General features: G+C 45.1%; 1 protein-coding gene across 1 annotated transcript in view; it reads right to left on the bottom strand.

Moving 5' to 3' along the window:
* Window positions 1-311: 311 nt before the first annotated feature.
* LOC311438611 (uncharacterized protein) overlaps window positions 312-18,895 on the bottom strand; it is a 255,304-nt gene continuing 236,720 nt past the window's right edge. The window contains exons 11-14 of the mRNA XM_084523184.1: window positions 11,010-11,074; window positions 2,862-2,939; window positions 2,441-2,507; window positions 312-422 (exon numbers count right to left, since the gene is read on the bottom strand). Coding sequence (XP_084379310.1) covers window positions 2,503-2,507; window positions 2,862-2,939; window positions 11,010-11,074 — 148 coding nt within the window. The 3' untranslated portion in view covers window positions 312-422; window positions 2,441-2,502. The remainder of the gene's footprint in view (window positions 423-2,440; window positions 2,508-2,861; window positions 2,940-11,009; window positions 11,075-18,895) is intronic.

Below are 18,895 nucleotides of genomic sequence, written 5' to 3'. Positions count from 1 at the left end.
GCATACTGAGGTGAGCATACAGAGAAGCAAAACTTTACTCCTGGCTTGTTGATACTGCTATCCCATCCTCTCCAGGGGCCCACAAGGGATTTGTCATCCTGAACAGCAACCTTGGGAGGTGTCCGCCCCTCAGCTCAGCAGAGAACAGCAGGAGGTGCAGTTTGGGCACATGAACCGAGTGCAGTCCTACAGAGAGCACAGGAGCCGTGTATCCTGCCCAGCCCCTTGCACCCTCTTCTCCATTACGCGTGGACACAGTGTTCCAGGTCTGAACATGGGACTGGGGACGCCTTCATCTTTAAGCAGCTTTCCCATTTCTGTGAGGTCTAAAACGCCACACCTAGAAATTGCTGAGACAGGAGGAGTTAGCGATTCCAATAAGCAGCCTGGTATTCAAAGCAATTGTCTGTCAGCTTCCAAGTCTTTAAAACAAGGTTGTGCAGGGACATGAGAGAAGAGAAAACACTCGGATTAATGAGAGAAGTGAGTAACAATAGACTTAATTAATCAATAACCACACCGACACCCTTCGGAACCACTGCCAGCCAACTGGAAAGTTCCTCTCTTGCGTAACAAAGTCAAACTCTAAGTGCTTTATTGCTCAACGGAGAACTTTTTTTTTTTTTTTTTTTTTTAAGCCCTAGCTTTGCATTTCATTGGAATTACTGACCTTTCATAAACATTGACCCTTTCACGTGCACTCTTTTTTTTTTTTTCCCTCTGGTGAAAGGACGAGGGAAAATGTCAATTGACATTGAACTGATAAATGAAGTGTAGTGCCTCAGAAATACCTGTGGATGATTTCTCCAGAATGAACAATGTGTCCTAGAACACATTTTGAAACACAGACTATCTCCCAAGGACATACCTGCTGCATGTGCTCATGAACACATGCTAGAAAACATCAAAAAATATTTTCTTCCTTTCTTTCTTTCTTTTTTTTTTTTTTTTTTTTTTTAATGATAAGAGGCCTCTCTCTTCCAAGGACTATACCAAGAGGACTAGACACAGAGCAAGAAACAGAAAAACCATCAACCTGAAGAGACAAGATGGCCATAAAAAAGGAGAGAGAATGGTACTGAAGAGACTAGTCAAGATAACACCGAGCAGTGCCTACAATCTAGTGCAGAAGTGGCTTATCTTAAACCAGAAAAAGGCACTCCTTATCAGGGGTAACTACACCCGCAGGTAGAGTCAGACATGCCAAGGAAGGGAGCCCCCAAAAGAGAAGAAGAAAAACACTATTTTTACTTAAAACAGCTCTTTTAAGACTCCTTCCTGTGGCAAGGAGTTTTAAGACAGCCCCCCACAGCCCCAACCCACCTCAGTTGAACAAATCAGATACATACATACATAGGACAGAACTCCCTCCTTATCTGACCTAACGTATTATCCACAGTGGGATACTCCAACTTGTTGCCATGTAGGCAGACAAACTAGATGTGCAGACATGGATTCACTTGAAGAGCAGTTTCTTCGTTCCGCTTCATATCCTGGCTGCATGTGACAACACAAGTGATCCCTCGGACCCCTCCTCATCTCATCTAGGGAAAGAAAAGGGGGATACTGGTCCCTCAGCCTTCACTGGTGATCTGGTGTTTAGGAACCGAGACCTTGGTATTTCAGCCCCTTTTCCAGAGTTCTCAGCAAGTTCAGGAGGAATAATTCACAGTACCCTTGGGCTAGCTTTGATTCACAAATGCAATGAAAAGGCGCATCGTATCTCCTTACCAATATTTCTGAGTCTGCATGTTTCTCCTGCAAACTATTTTGCAGTTGGCAGTATTTTAAAGAATAAAGCTCCCTACTCTACAGAACAGATTTGCCGCCCTTAAGTCATCTGATGAGGCTTTTAAGATCCAAACCTTCCCCCCACGCTCCTCCGTACACACTCATTCTCCCATGTCGTGATAAGTGTTGTGAATCAGCCAGATATTTAACAAATACAGAGAAAACCCCACTGGAAACAAGTACACATTTATAGAAGTTTTAAAGCTATGGTAACTGCTGAGATTCTAATCATTGCATCTAATAAAAAAATCCATCAGCCAAGCATCAAATTCCACAGTGACATCAACACTGTAAGTTATGCAATGTAAGCAAGAATATTTTACAGACTAGGAGACTACAGAAGGGGCAGGGAGCAGCAAGGAGAGCAAGCAGTGGAGGATTGGAAGTGTCTGTGAAAGAACAGTATTTTTCCTTCTTATTAACCTTTGTGTTACTTTTTTTTTTTTTTTTTTGTTCCCTGTCAACATACAAGAAGCACCCACAATTACACTTCTGAATGTGGCCCTGTAGCTCTGCATCAAGCTGGGTCTTTCTGGATTGATAATGGGAAAGAGGTGGTCGTTTGTGAGGATGGCTGACCAGCTTTCAGATCCAGCTTATGCAGCTTGCATAGGAAAGGGAGAAAAAAGAAAAAGTTCGTTTGCCTTACCCGGGAGCTCTATGTTTGTTGTCCTATGCTTTCATTAATCTTGTTCGGTGGTCCAAGCACTGCTACTCTGAAGCAAGAAAGGGATCAAAAATAGCTCTAAATGCATTTTAAACGCATTTTAAATGGATCTAAGTGTAGCAGCGTATTATAGGAAACTTCTGTTCATCCAAGGAACTCGAGAGAAAGCAGAGGCCACATGACTCAAATAATCTTCTGCATTATTTATTTCTGGGCCACACCGAACAATAGGCAGAGAAGTGGTGACAAACATTTAGACCCTAGGATAGATTTGCACTCTGAAACAGGCTGGTCTGTGGATTTGCCATCAGGTCTTGGGCATCTCTAGACCATGCATGGGCAGTGCTGAGCTGAGCCAAGGCTTCCTTGCAGATCAGTGCAGCATGCTGCTATGCTGACGTACCCGGTTTGAATGCGGATGCAGTACGGCCACTTTTATGCACCTCTGGGCCACGACATACAACTTTCAGACCTGAGCTGCCTGGGGATGGAGAGAGCAGAAAAAATGGAAAACAGAGAGATCGGGTAGCAGGGAGCAACAATAACAGTATCTGATATATAAACAGAATAGTTTATAAACAACATAATTACAAATAACATAGTTTATCCTCAGAATATCACGTCTATGGTAATAGCATCTGTCAAAGGCCCTTATGAAGTACTTCACAGCTTCATGATGCCTTTACAGCTAAGAAGCCACATCAATCTGCTGTATCTCAGGAGAGCCTTAGAAAATAGGATCATCTGTCTAATCACATAACTCCGGATGCAGGGAAGCTGGAATTAAAGCTGCAATCCTTAGCAGGCTAGCAGCCTTAGGCACTGCCTCAGTTTTACATCTCCCTGCCTCAGAAGGTTTCCAGAAGGTTTCCTCACTCACCAAGCGTGTTCACCTGGACTAGCTGTGAGTTCAACAACAGGCTATAGGCTATTGTGAGATGGACTGGGGATTATCAATTCACACCAACCTGTCTAAACAGCTCATCCTTCCAAGCCATTAACAATGGGAGCATGACAGAGCCTACACCTTTCACCATGGTAGACTTTAGACAGGACTTTTAGATACTCCAAGCTTAATAGCCTTCTTGGAGGAGGTGTGCTAATTAGGTTCTGTTAACTCACTGAATTTTTACAGAACGTGAACAACTTCTTACTGTCATAAACTAGTGATAAGTATCTATTATCTCAATTAACTGATGTCATTCCAGGTGAAACAGATCATGTTGTAGGCTGCAATCTCAAGTGAGTAAGGATCTTATGGACCCAGAACCACTTTCACTTACTCTCGCATACATTAGAGGAACTGCACTGAAGTCAATGTGGTGGCTGTTGCTATGATCGGTACTGGAGTGCTTCTCTTCATCCCAACAGGTCCTGATTTAATTGCTCTCCCTCCTAGCACACAACTAGTTCAACTGAGTCAGATTATGCTCAGGACAAATACAGCTTGTTGGACTGGACCCACAGTTCTTGTCTTCTTCCAGAGTTAAGTCCACAGTGTTTCAAGCCTTATGTATATGCTTGAGAGCTTAAGGTAGGGCCATGGGTTGTGATCTACCACTGTTTAGGAACTTAGGAACCTCCACACTTGACAAAAGAAAAAAAAAAAAAAAAAAGAAAAAACACTGAGACCACAGAAATATGAAATCAACGAATGACTTGGGATGAACAAAGAAACCTAATCAGTATTGGATCAACCAATCTCAAGGAAAACAAACTAGATTTTCACGTATACAGTGCCAATTCACATGTAGTGTTATTAAGTAAGAGATTATACACTTGAGTAAATCTAATGTTTTAACTCAAGCCCAGTGGATGCTGTTTAAAAACACTCAATCACCTTAAATGTAGTACTTATACCATAAGTTACTGATGATGCAATTTAAAATCCATCTGTTTTACCTGTGTGCCATTAAACTTTCCCCCCTGGCTTCAGAGAAGAAATAAAGGCAGCTTAATTTCACTAAATCTCTCTCCTATTCCAGCTCTGAAATAGTGAACCACTTTACCTATGTCAGGGTATTTCCATCAATAACATTTTGTTACTGTGGGTTTTGTTATTTGTACATTTCTAAGTGTAGTCAGTGTAGGTCTGGATCCTACTGGTAGCCCTGGATCCATCTATTTAATCACAGGACAAACCTATTTCCTCCAGTTTTTCCCTTGAGTTCAAGGAGTAGCAGTTTTTGCCCACTCAATCCAAGTTCCTCTTCATAGATGCTCCTGAAACTGAAGAGCCTCGTTACACCTATAAAGATATAAAAGTTCTTGTAGCCTTGGTTTTCCCAAACCTCCTGTTTCCCTTTCCCGAGTTAGTCACTGGGAACCCAATGAAGATTTCCATTTATCTTTACTTGTATAATAAGATCATAGCTTGCAGCCTTGCTGTTACTACAACAGACTTAGTAGAAATCATAGAAATACCAGGCTGTAAAGACTTCACTGATCCCTTCTTTACAACAAAGTGAATCTGCCTAGGCCATCGTTGACTAATACAGCTTTGTTTTTAAAAGACTCCATAAACAGGGACTTCACAAGCCTCCAGCGCTGCCTCACTGCTTCTTCTCTTCCTATTTTCAGAATAAATCTACTTCTGATACTTAACCAAAATCTTTGTTTATGCAAACAAAGCTGCCCACTATCTGTTGTATAACCCTTCTGCCACGGAAGCAGGGAACAACTAACTCCTGTTCTTTTTAGAACGCCATCAGAAATGGTTTTCCTTGTTCCCCCTCAGTCTTCTTTCTCCTATACCCAGAAAAGCCATTTCTTTCAAGCAGTCCCATTTCCACCAGGTTTTCTGGACCTGTCACCCTCTTCATTGCTCACTTCTAAAGCCACCTCACTTTGTGTTTCATACAGAGATGTGCTATAGGTAGGCTGATACTTTCTTTTTTCTTTTTTTTTTTTTCTCATATTAGCAGAGAGCTTCTTAAATACCTCAGATATGTCAGATGACACCACAAACTGGATGAGGTTTTCTCCAGCAAAGAGAGCAATTGCATATAGGTAATTCAGTAACTTAGAAATTTTCTGGTATTATCCCAAGAATTTCGCAGTACCCTGGGGTGTGCAGCATACCATCATTAAAATCATCAGGATGAAAATACCACAACTGAGCAACCATGCATGTTATGTTACTTTTGTTACCTTAACTCTTGGTCCCATTACCTCGCTCTGTTTCATCCCCAGGTTGTATCTTGTCTCCAACACCTTGTGACCATCTTGTGGGAATGACTGTCCTTTAATAGATCTAAAAACTGCCAATAAACTATTAGGATTTTAGCTTTGTGGGATTGTGGGCATTAAAATGTTTTCCCTACATAAGAATGTATCGCATGACAAATCACCTAACAACATAGACAGCAGAGAGAGTTAATCTGGTACTAGCAGGACTGACGGAGGAAATCCAGGCTGGAGAAGAGCAGAGCAGAGAGCTGGGGACAGCAGGTCCTTTGCCTTCCCTGGCACCAGCCCAGGGAAGAAGAGCACTCGGGGAGGTGCCAGCCCAAAGAGCTCCATGAAATCACTTGGTAAGCCGGAAGGGGAAGAGGTGAGGTTGTGTTCAGCACGCTGATGCCAGTCCCTTGGCAGAAATGGCTTTGGTCTTGGATTCTCATTGAATCTCTTTGTTCTCCTCTGTTTTTTTGAACAATGTGGTTCTGTTTCTCCCCATGAATGTAACTCCTTATGGCTAACTGCAGTTGTGTTTATTCTTTGCATAAACCTTAGGAAACGATGTTTTTTTTTTTCTTTCTTCGCAGCAGATGAACTTACCTAGTCTCCCACAATGGTTCTGGGGTTCTCTAGAACAGCAGAGCTAGTTGGGTCCTGTCTGGATCATTACCATAAAATACAGCCAGGAGGAGAGTTAAGGGAAGTCAAGTGGTGGCATATAGTGCCATACGATGTAGGACAGCTATTTAGGTACTTCCTTCTTCCACCACAGGGGTTCACGTTGTCATCAGCCTGTTCTCTAGCTTGACAGCACAAAACCACCAGGAGCCACAGAAATTGCAGGCAGGCCCAAGTTTAACAAGGGCTGTGCATCTCTGTGAGATGCAGGGAGGGGAGCGATCTGTTTAACAACAGAGGTGACAAGTCACTCCACAGTCAGCAGCATGGCACACTTTTTGCAGCAAGCCAGCTCTTTAGGCCTCCTGTTCATCGCTGTCGGAGGGGCTGGGAGAGAGTGTCAAAAATGCGTAACAGAAGAGTGAAGGTCTGGGGCGATGATTGGGCCATTTAGTGCAATGTGCTTAGCTACTTACATATTTTCCTTCCACTCAGCCCTTCTTTCTTACTTTTCCCTGAGATCCTGCGATTCTCCCCCTTCTGCCTGCAGACACAAAGCTCTAGCTGTTGCTTGATCTCATTTCTGTGACATTTCAGGCACTCTTCCTGCTGACTTGTTCCATCTGGTTATTACCCTTTGAGTGAGAAGTAGCTCTGCCTGCATCTCTGCTGAGTATCCCAGCCTGTGTGCTGAGCGTTTCGGCTCCTCCTCCCTGAGCAAGCAGGCTCGAGCAGGTTTATAAATAGGAGTTTTCAAATTAATAAGAGAGGGTGCGGGGGTGAGGAAGAGAGAAACTGCACTGAAGTCACTTTAGAGGCAGATACTAATACTCTTCAGAATGACGGCTTTGCAGGCACAGCGGCACAGGGACATTTGGAGACAGGATGGTTGAGCACCAAGAGGGGGAAGGGCGTTAAGGTTTGGCTCTGCCACAAGTTTTAATGTGACGTAGGAAGTCGTAGCTCCTCTCGGTTCTCCGTGAGCTGGATCCTTCTCCTGCTTCTCTCCCAGCAAACGTGCTGTCATGGTAGTGGGGCAAGAATGGCATATTGCTATGCATTGGCTTGCAGATCAGTAAAACAAGGCTTGCCTCTTGCTGGGCTCTCCCAGGATCACTACAGTAACATACACTTCTATTTAGAGGCACTGCAGAGACATTCTCCCTTCTGGGCAGTGCCCAGGCTGCACCCTCTCACTGGGGCAGAATAAACACCTTGCACTTTATGACCTTTTCCCCCCTTTGTTTTTATTATCTCCACTTAGGGCCAGTAAATCAAACACCGCAAGCGCTGCGGGGAGTAAAATCCTTGTGGTGACTTCCAGCCCACTTTCCAGAAGGATAAGGCCCTTATCTGTACGGTGAAGACAAAACACAGCCAGTATGACCTAATTCATACAGCTGGCATGCAGGTCAGCAGCCTTCTATCAGGACAACACTCTGCACAGGTTACAGCGTTTTGTAAATGCCAAGTGTTACTGTATTTGGTCTCTGAACCAAAAAAGCAGGGACATACACCGAGGTGAAAGCTGAGGAGTAGCTACAAGGCAGCTTTCTAATGGTGTATTGGTTCACGTCATTAAAGGGAGGGGGGGCCAGACTCACTAAAGGCAGTATCAGACCTGAACAGCACATTCTGCTCCTGGAAAGCCTTCCAGGAGTAACAAGATTATTAGACAAGCACTCTGTACTTGCAGGTCCTAGGGCTCGGCGTGACATCTGCAGTGTTCAGCAGATACATGGAGGGGATGTGAGGTCAGATGGTAGATGTAAACTCTGCATACAGGCACAGTGGGTCATGAGCAATTGTCTGGGATGGTCCCTGATTGACTCTGAACGTGAGGATTCAGCTCTAACACACAGCATGTTCTGTCTTTCTGGCTGCAGTGGAAACAACTTAGATTTATTCTGGTGCAGGACAGCCAGAACACAGAACATCATGCTTGAAATACTCAGTGTACCTACAAAAGAAGGGATGTTCTTGAACCTCTTATCTCTGGACCTCACACAGGCTAACCCCCAAGCATGCCATCCTCTTAATCCACCAAATTAGTACTGATTCCTTGCAGAGAACAGAGCACAGGCCTCTCCTCCTTGTATCTTCTTTTCTTTTGGAAGGTGCTTTCTGAAAAGGCTTGGAAGCTTTCATTTCCAACCATGGAAATTGTTTGACACCTTCCTGTACTGTCTCCCCTCCTGGGACAAATTCTCATTCAATCCATGATTAAAACTGATCACTAAAAACAAATCCTCTGGTTTCCAGACATCCAGCTGTAAAAGTCAGCCATTCAGAACAGCAACAAGTACTAGTTAAAACGTGCCAGTGTTGTGAGACATGAAGAATTAGCCACAGATTTGCTGGAACCTCCTCAGCATCTGGAAGCATATCCAAACAGCAAGAGTGCAGATCTCACTTATCCAGCTTAGAAAAAGAATATTGAGATGGATCCTATGTTTTTGCCCAGTAGGCTGATGGCATGTTTAGTAGGAAGACAAGACATTCTCCTATTCCTGGGTATTCAGCTTTCCACAAAACTCCTGCAAAAACTTTCCGGACCTCTCACAGATAGCGTCACCAACCCAGTAATTTCACAACGAAGGTAAGACATGGTAACAATGTCCTGCCAGCAGGTTGTGATCTGACAGCAATTCAGAGTGGGAATGGAAAATTTAGCCCTTGTATTTTATTAGTTGAATGTGGTGCTCTTCCAAAGCCTGTTGGCAAAGTTAAAAGGTTGAAGGCATTGTTAAAGAGCAGGCTGAATTGCAGCCAGCTCATGCAGTCTTAACTGGAGATGTGCTGAACTTCTGAATGAAGTATTGTGTTCCCACTGCCTCCTGCAATACAGAAGAAACAAGTCTTCTACACACTGAAGAGGAAATTCCTTCTGATGGCACCAGGACATGGACAGGCTCTCTCTGTCACACAAATGTTAAGCGCTTCTACCACTGTCATCACCCTAGGAAGCCAGCTTCTGGTAATGTCACAGAAAAAGGTCTCTCTGTAGTTACGCAGGACCTCAGGAAAAGTCTTTTTCAGAACTTGCCACAACTATAACCATGCCTGTCTACTTGTCCTTTTTGGAAGCTGCTTTTCTATTTAATATTGCTTCCATGGCTCCAAAATACTGAGCTAGGTACCTGTCCCATCTCTCCGCAAGCATTAACCACGCTTTCTGCTTTGCAGAGCACGTTGCACAGCCACAGGTCCTGTTTGCTACCCAGTCTCCTGACTGCTACAGCAGGGCCTTATCCACACGAACACATTACCAAACAACAAATAAAGCAGGACTAACTCTGCACCCTCTTTCTGCACTGTTTGCATCTGGGATTAGACCTGTTCATTTCACCAGTGGATCTGGTTATTGATCTAGTACTGTAGTTTTCATCCCATAGTATGTGAGACCCCAAGGCTCCACAAATTATTTTTAAGAACACTACGGATAAAAACCAAGAAAAGGAAACTAACTTGGCCCACAGGAGTCCACACCTCTGCTGGAATTTTTAGTGGCTGGCAAATTGGAAAAAGGTTAAAAAACATTTGTCTGGTGAAATGAAACAGGATATGTTCCCTCAAGCATAAAATTTTGGGGCACTGCTGAGAAACTCTGCCAGGCTGTAATAGCTGCAGTGTCTAGTTAGCACCTGTCTCTGAAGAGCAGTATCTGTGAAATTGCTGGAGGTGCACTGAGTCCACAGGAGCTATTCCAGGGCTGGACGAGCCACCCCATCTCAACAGCAAGTGTTTCTTTGGGTCATAAATCACACCAAATCTGCACAGTGCAGGAAACTGCTCCTTACATAGGGAGCTATTGCGGGCTCCTCTCACCCTTCCAGCTCCCTACAATGTAATCAAGCCTTTTTTAGGGGCTGTGTGAGCCATTCCCAGAAAAAAAGACCAGAACACAATTCAGTAGCAGGTCTTCATCAGGAAAATACAAGGCAAAGTTGCACTGTCTCTGCAAGAGCACACATCGATGGCAATGACATGGCATCTAGCAGAACGGAAAGAAGAAATTTTCCATTTTTAAACTTTCTATGAAGCAAAAGGTCAACAACGAGAAGAGAAAGCACCCTGAGTCACTCCGACTGCTCCAGCTGAACCCAAATGATACATTTGAAAAATTATAACTTTGTAAAAGCATGATGGTTCTGTGTAAAAATCACACACAGAAATAGAAAGGTTACAGCATGAAATTCCTGCTCCTTTTGGTTTTCTCCCCCCAGCTTTAGTAACAAGTCACTACCCCAAAGTCTTTGCAGGATCAGCCCCTTCAGTTGGCTTATTTTTCTTCCCCTCACAAGCATGCTGCTCTGGGATGCTGCCGGATGCCCATCCAGCATCTTTACTTGTGAGTCTTCCTGCCATGCCTGGAAGTTCTCCCCCATACATACACAGCCTCTGCCACTTTTCAGCTTGGCCCTTTTGGTTTTGGTGCAACCAAGGAGTACTTAGGAAGCCACAGAGCTCTGCACAGGAGCAGCTTCTCTCTTGTTTGGATAATGCTGCTATCAGCACACAGCTGTTCAAGTCACAGCCTTAAAAACGAGCTGATTATAGTTACCCATGCTCTGCACAGACCTACTGAATGGTTTTTATCAGCTGTTCAGACTATTCACTTCTAGTATTTTGCTGTTTGTGGCAATATTTGCCATTAAAAGTGTGTGTGTGTGTGTCTGGGGGGAAGCACTGATGAGGAATGCTTTTCCTTTTAAGTCCTGCCCATCTCTAGCTTTGTTCACAGTCTAAACGGTACCTGCTAACTGGAACACAGGAGAGCTGTTTTCTTTGTGATGAGGCACCCCTTGTAGCCATTTGCATCTGATGAAAAATGCACACAGTAAAATACCATGAGATGTTAAAAAGCAAGAGGATATTACTGGAGAGAATACTAGCTTCCAAGTTTATCACTGCGTTGTGGCATATTAAAGAAACACTAGAGGGGACCCATTCAGAGCAGCTGTTACATAAACACATAGTAGTGAGAGAACCAAGCCCAAGCTGCAACCTGGTTTATACAATACCCCAGCTTAAGAATTACTGCAAGTAAGGTATTTATCTTCCCTGCAGTGCTTGGCAGCATCTTAAAATCCTGTTAAATGCCTGTGTCTTTACTTTGTTGTATTGCTTGAAAAATACCTGGTCTTGCCTGTAAAGCTAGACCTATTTCAAGAGTGATATACCTCCAAACAAGAAATGCCTTAGTGGGGACAGTTGTGAGGCAGGCTGGCAGCTGCTTCTGCTGAATCAAACCACACTGGCTCTCACATGGCCTTTGCTAGCCTCATTTAGAAATCATCTTTAAGTCAGGACTATACTCAGCGGGGTCATCTCTATAAGCTGGTGTGCATGTGGATCCATAGTGAGGCTTGGGTGAGGTGTGTGGGAGACCAGAGACTGCAGCTACTGTGAAAAATGTTGCTACTGCAGCCAAATTCTTGAATAATGCCTGCTTTTCTGTTTATCCTTACTCTCCCATCAGTGAAATTACCTGTCATAGCTTCTCAGGACTAATACAAAGAAGTAAGCTTTACTAGATAGCACAGCTGAGGATTTCCTCAGCAGTGATTTCTCCAACAGGCATCCCCTCCTGCGTGTTCTCAGTTGCCTGCAAGAGTCTGACCAGAGGGTTTTGCTTCATTTTTTTTGGATGTATTTCCAAGGTCACAAGGATTTTCACACCTTTTACTGCTGGCTGCTCAATGGCAGGTAAATGATGTTGTAGCTAATGGGAACACAGATTGGAGCTAATTATAGAGTGATTGACTTGCCATGGACTTAATTGCTTATTAGAAGTCACACTGATCTCTGAAATGAAGTCTCTGAATCTTATATCATGCAAAGAAATATCCACCATCTGAAGGATAAACCCGCAAAGCTCATTCAGATACAAGACATGGGTATTTGCACACATCTTGCAGTATAAAATATGTAGTAATTCAGCACCACTGCTTGGAAGCCAAATGTAGCTGCTCAGGTGGGAATGTCAGTGCATGAATTTAAACCAGAGCAGCTCTGGAGCTCTACGGTCTTGCCAAGGACCAGCACCAAGTCACAGTGTGAGCCAGCTACTGCTAAGTACTCACATATGGGGCAAATAGATTCTGTGTTTTCATGAATCTCCCCTTGTGTTAAGCAACTCTGCAAGCTCTCCTTTCATTACAGGGCACCAGCTCAAACCACCTTCCCTTGCTGTCTTGCAGCACATGCTGCTTGCTGAGCGCTCTCCAAGGCAGCGACCGCACACTGGTGTCACCAGAAGCAGCTACAGAAGGCAACACGAAATCAGGATACTTGCTTTTTATAGAGCTTTTCATGCTAGGGCTTTGCCTAGTTTCAGGACCTTCAGTTTCCTTCCCCATTGTTCTTGCCCGCAGGCACCAGCTGTGTCCATTGCCTTTTCCACCTGCACCTCCTTTTTCTTGAAGTGGCTCTTTCAGGCCAGGCTCAGCACAGGCCAGAGCTACTCCAGCGAGCACCGATGGGACTTGTCCTGCCTGCCTTGCAGTCCTGCTTCAGGAAGGTGTGAAGTTTGCTGGGTACTGCTGTGGAGTTAAAAAAGCACCTTTGTTTTTCCTCTCCCAATCATCTCTGTTCATATCAGCCTCCTCACTGCTGACACGGCAACCTGCTTCTCCGATGGCCCCACTGTCCTGAGCCTCCCATGGGAGCCTAGCACTGACACACTCAGAGACAGATTCTGCAGGGCTGCCTGGCAGTTAGGCTGCCCTCTCCCACCACGCAGACACAGGGGTACGTACTTGCTATTCCCCTGCTGCATGTCACAGCTGAACATCTGAGTGCACGTCTAAACTGAGAGTAGCTCGAGGCAGTGCTCTTGGGAACTGCAGCAGCTCAGGAGCAGAAATGTGGCAGCCCACCCCGAGGTGCAGACCCCGCTCTCTGCTCCCACCTGCCTGTTCGATGTCTTGCACCAAGTCAGGACTGTGCTCCACGGGATCCCTCTGTGGCCTGTGGCTTTGGACATCAGCCCTGCTTGCTCTCGCTTCCCCTTCAGCAGGCTCCAGCTAGCTCCTCTGTCATTATTTCTCTGTTCCTCAATTCATACTCCGTCATAAGCAGCAGGAGACAAAGCCATGCCAAAGGGGACAGTCCTTGTACATCGCACAATACAAACCTGGAGCTGTGGATAACACGGTTTCCCCTTTAAAAAAATACTCCTGGGCCTGAATGGGAGCTCTTTCCACTCTGACGTGTTAGCGCAATGAATTCCCTGTACTGAGACGCTGCTCACAGCCTTGAGACAAGGCACAAAGGGAGTGCAAATAAATGAACAATACGGTGAAAGAAACAAAGGGCAGAATAAAAGCAAGCAATACATAAAAACAAAAAGGGAGAACCAATCTCCAAAAAAGGGAGAACCAAGCCTGCAGTGCTTAAAGCTGTGCCATACGAAAACCACCATGCAAAATGATGCAGAATTTCTGCAATAACCGGGCTGGCAGAAAGCCTATGGGGAGCCCAGTCAGAGGAGCATGCTGACTTCATGAGCAAGGACAGAGCTGGCAATTAAAGCACAAGTGCTGCATGATTTTCACATTGGCCTAGTGCATCCCATCCCATGGGATCCCTCAGGGTTTTACAAGGTCTTCCCCTGCTCCTGAAATACAGTCGTATTTGGGCTAACAGCTTAGCAGTGTACAGCAGCAGCATACAAGTGAAGAAAAAAGAGATTTTTGCTGTTGTAGGGGTCCTCACTTCTTTTGCTTCTGCAAAAGCTCCCCTCAAAACAAATATCCCTCACGCCAGCAACTACACAAGCCCAGCTCCTTTTACAGAGACAAAGAGCCATAGGGAGTCTTTTACCCCAGGGTCTTCAGGCTTGTGGGGGAAAACAAACAAACAAACAAGCAAACAAACAAAAGGGTAAAATGTGTATCAAAGAGACAGGTGCACAGGTCATTGTATTGGGGGCTGGCAGGAACAGATGCAGAACTGTGTTCCCTCCACAAACGATTCTCTCAACTTCTCTTTGGTGTCTTTTCAGAGCAGAGACACCCTACTGGGTTCTCACAGACAAGACATGTAATACACCAAAGCCTCAAATCTCAGGGCTCTATAAAACAGAGGTTTTGCTAGGTTGTAACTATCTGCCTAGCATAACACCTAGTGCATGACGTGGCCAACTATATCCACTGAACACTACCTTCTTGCTCCCACATGAGGTGTGCTATGGGATGGGGAACCAGAGGTCCCTGATCTGCCTCACAGCTGTTTCACAGTGTCTTAAACTTCTCAACCTGGGCTGCTGCATGTTTCAAGCCCTTCACTTGCACTAGATCTAGTGATTACTGACAGGCAAGTTTTTGGCCAGATCAGCAGGGTGATCCAGCTTACTGTGTGACCCAAAGTGCACAGCACAGGGTGTGTGAGTGCGATGGTGACTGCCCCCAGTACCGCAGTGCAGGGTACAGAAGCTCATGAGAGCTGTGAACTTACAGCCAAATTGAGGGACACACTTAAAGAGGGCTGCCTGTGGTGGTGTTGTTGTTTTTTTGTTTTGTTTTCTTTTTTCCTTTACAAACAGATTTCTGCGACACAAAATGCTTGTATAAGATCTTTCTGCCCAACCTGTTTGCTTTTTCCCTTCCTCCTTTTTCTCTCCTGCCTGTAATTATCTGTCAAGTCTTGGTGCATATTTTATTATATTTTCTTTATTATATTTTCTTCTTGCTCATCTGTCTTTTAAAAATGCAGAAGTCAAGGCTTCTAGAAGATAGGCAGGAGCTCATTTCCCTCTTTTGCTCTGGTTAAACTGAGACATCAGTGATGCTAAACTTGATTTAAAGAGCCTTGATGCTCCTCACCTTTATCTATGCATTCACGCTCCTGCACCACGCTCTTCCTTGACCCTAGTGTTCACACAGCTGCCTGCTGAATTAGCTCAGGGTGAGAAATAACTTTCCCTTCAAAATGGTTATCTGGTTCACAGCATTACGACACAAACACTTGTGCCAGCACCACACACGGGGCAAGTGAGCTGGGGGAGAATGACAACAAACTATCACGGAGTGGGAGATTTATAACATTTACACTGGTAACTGCAAATTATAGCTTTATTGCTGTCAAAAGTCTCAGCCTGCTAGACTAAAATTGCTCAGCCCACCATATACTGAACGGGGTCAGAAGCTTAACCCATAGCTGTGAGTCTCGTCGCCGCCTTCTTGCAATTAGACCACCACCAAGTATCTGCAACTTCAAAACTCCCTCACCTCCCTCCGCCTGCTTCTCAAAATGTGCAGTTCTTACACAAAATTCTTACACAATCCAGGTCTCTCCTTCCCAAGCTGGAGCTGATGCTCTGAGTCTAACCATGACCTGCAATAGTCCTTGTTTATTACTTTCTGCCTAGCAAATCTTGCAGGGTAAGAACAGAGATTTCTGCTCCTCAAGGACATTTCTCTGCATTGTATCCGTAAGGATCTCAAAACACTTTACAAACATCTTTTAGTAATGACTCATGGCACCTCCTTTCATTGCTGTTTAGTGCTGAAATGGAGGCTGTGCTTTGTCAATGTGAAGAATGCGGTGGCAGCAAGGTCTGCAGTGCCTGCCACTTCTGCACCTTCCTCACTCTTCCCCTGTGCCACCTTCACCTCCCAGAAGGCCGACCCTCAGTTGCGCACTGCTCCATGAACCAGACGGTGTAACTTCTCCAAACAAACCTCACAATGTCTTTTTTTTTTTTTTTTTTTAATGTATATTTTATAGTCTCAGCAGCTAACAGACTGATAATACTGCTGGGCAAACACTGACTGATGAACGCGGCAGTGACACAGGAGCAGGAATGAGCTTTGGAGGGAGGAGAAAGGGAAGGAGAGAATGATGTTGGGAAGTGAAAGAGCAGCACCTGAAACCAGTGTTGCCAAAGAAGACTCTGTGCCATCAAGGCATCACCCCAGGCACATAGGAACTGAATGACTTGTCCACTGGAAAAGAGTAAGTTACTGGCAGAGAAAGCATTATTTTAAGAGATGCTGACACCTCCTTATCCCTTCTCTCAACTCCATGCATGCCTCTGCTCTGCTGTCACTGTATGAAATCGCAAGGAGAAGGTAACGAGTTCAACCTGAGACTGTCCCTCCCAGGTTTACTATCAACAACTGGCAGCTGGTAAAGTTTCTGGACTTTTATGTTTTAAGAGAAAAGAAAGAGCTACATCCAAATGCCAGAGCCAGGCCTTGCTCTTAAAGGCTGCATGCACATACACATCCAACTGGTTCGTTTCTGCCATCCTCCCTTCCTTTCTTCTCTTTGTCCCTGCTATCACAACAAAAATGCACTGGTTTAATTTAAAACTGAATAAAAAAGAAACTTGTAAGTAAGTTTTAAAGATGAGTTTCAAACCAGAGCAAAGGACTGGTTAACCACCCCTTAGACTTCAGAAGGCTCTTTTGGTTTAGCTTGAGCTGTTCCTCAATTCCTAAACCTGAGCAAAGCCTCTCCTATGAGGGAAACTTGGTAGTACATAGTGCTCCCTGCGTGCAAGGTCAGCAGTGTGCTTAGGGGCAGCAGGGGCACGGCTCTGACCCAGCCTGCTCACAGATTGCTGTGGGAAATGTCACCCCTCTGGCCTTTTATGAGATCCAGACAAACCTGCTGTTCACACTTTGTGCATCAGAAAACAGGAAGAGGTTAGGAAGCTGCATTTGTTTGACGCTTTGCAACGTGTATGCAACAGCAAGGCCTAGCAAATTAGTAAGCAATTCTGTGTAAATCTATGTAGATATGGTAAACCATCTCTTGGGCTATATTCTGTGAGCTGACTTTTCTTCTGCTCTGCTGCCACTGTTGAAAGCACGGCTGCAGCTTCCACCTCTGGAGTATCAGGGGCACCAGCCTTCTGGCCACACGTCCATCTTTTCCTGCTCTGCCACCCCTCTCCCCCAACACTTCCAGCATGAAGTAGCAGGCTTGTGCCACACTGGAAGAAAACGGGTTTGGCTGCAACACGGGGAAAATGCTCCCCTCACTCTCCTGGATTCAAAGGGACATGGGCGGCCTCCCAGTTGGCGTGGCCTCAGCAGTCAGCAGGTGAGAACTATCCATGCTGTTGCAACACTGAAATGCTGGCAAGAAAAAAAGAGAAATGCCCACTAATAAAGCCACAACTTACCCTCACAGGCAGTTAGGGGGAATGCTCATCGTCCTTTCACACACTTCAGCCATGTGAGACAATCCACCATGTTACTCCTAGACCTAGACTCCTAAAGCAGCCCGCCCTGCAGATGTAGGCAGCAGGAGATGGAACCAAAGATGTTCAGTATGACCACACAGACTGCCACCAGTTGAATTAAATGGGCATCCTTATTATGAAGGAGTGCTACTAAGCTCTCCTGATGGACCATACACAAGAATGGGCAGGGATTTAGCAGTGAGTGGGGAAAAAGTGCACTTTGAAGACAAAGAGAGATAATTAAGGCCCTGTGTAGGCAGGTGCAGGGCTGGGGGTAGGACTCAAGACTGCAGTTACCTTCCTAGAGCAGGAAACCAAAGCAGGCAAACCAGCTACGACGCAGCTTCCTATTTTGTCTCTTCTAGAGCACCAGAGAGCCACAACGCCTTCTGCAGCCAGCACCTCTGGTCAACTGTGTTCAGAGTGTGCAGACAGCTGCTATTTCCAGCATCAGGGCTAGCAGCATGATCCGTCCTCCCTGCTCTGATCTCTGTGCAGGGTCACCACCACTCCTCCCACCCCTTCCTTCCCTTTTCTGTCACTGGAGTAGAGCAGATAGCTTCACTTGCTTTGTCGCTGGAAAACCTGACACTGCTCTGGAGAGGTGCTGCATTTATTTAAAAGTGCATTCAATTCCCAGCATGAAGCTTTTTGATCTTACCGAGGGCAAGCTCCCATTTAAAAACCAGGTTAGCTGCTCTAGCTCCTAATGGGAAAACAGTTAGGGATGGAGGGAGCAGCCTCACGGCGAGGAAGGCTGCTCATCCCATGCTGGCAGAGGCATGAAAGCAGCTCCACATCCAAGAGCCCAGTAACAAACCAGCTCAGTGTTTGTCCCAGGTTGGCCCCAGCACCTTGCACCTGACACAGTACGTAACTGAATTGCCTTCTGGTGAAAGTCGTCCTCAAGTTCAGATGCAAAACTGGCTCCTAACACAGCTACGTTATTAATTTGTTGAATGACAAAAAGAACTGCTAAGGAAGCAGGTAATAAAGGAAGCAGTATGTTTCAAAACTTAACAAAAACACTGATATGAGATTTCAATAACTTCCAGTAGGCATCTGTCACAAAAGAAGCTCTGTTTAGAGCAGCTCGTCAATGCCAAAACATTTAGTCTCATTACTGTAGATGCTTAAGCAGGCATGGCTTAGGCTGCTTTGTCTCACTGCAGAATTGATCACTGAGGATTACAAATGGAGCAGTAGCAAAGGTTCTGGAAAGGAAGACACAAAAGCTCACTGTTAGAGAGCTACAGACAAAATACCCAAGTACTGGGTGGAAAACACTCAGAAGCATAGACTTACGATCGTATGACACACAAAAAGAACATCAAGGGCTCAAAAACACACGCTCACAGGTAGGAAATGCCAGGATTAAAACTACCCATGAAACTCTTGTTCCTTGCTGGAGGTAGGGCACTGGGATATGATCTTCAGCTGCAGGA

This window comes from Aythya ferina (genome assembly GCF_964211825.1).
Source record: "Aythya ferina genome assembly, chromosome: 1".
NCBI lineage: Eukaryota > Metazoa > Chordata > Aves > Anseriformes > Anatidae > Aythya > Aythya ferina.
Note: the sequence above shows the minus strand (reverse complement) of the source record. Positions and strands in the feature narration are given on the sequence as shown.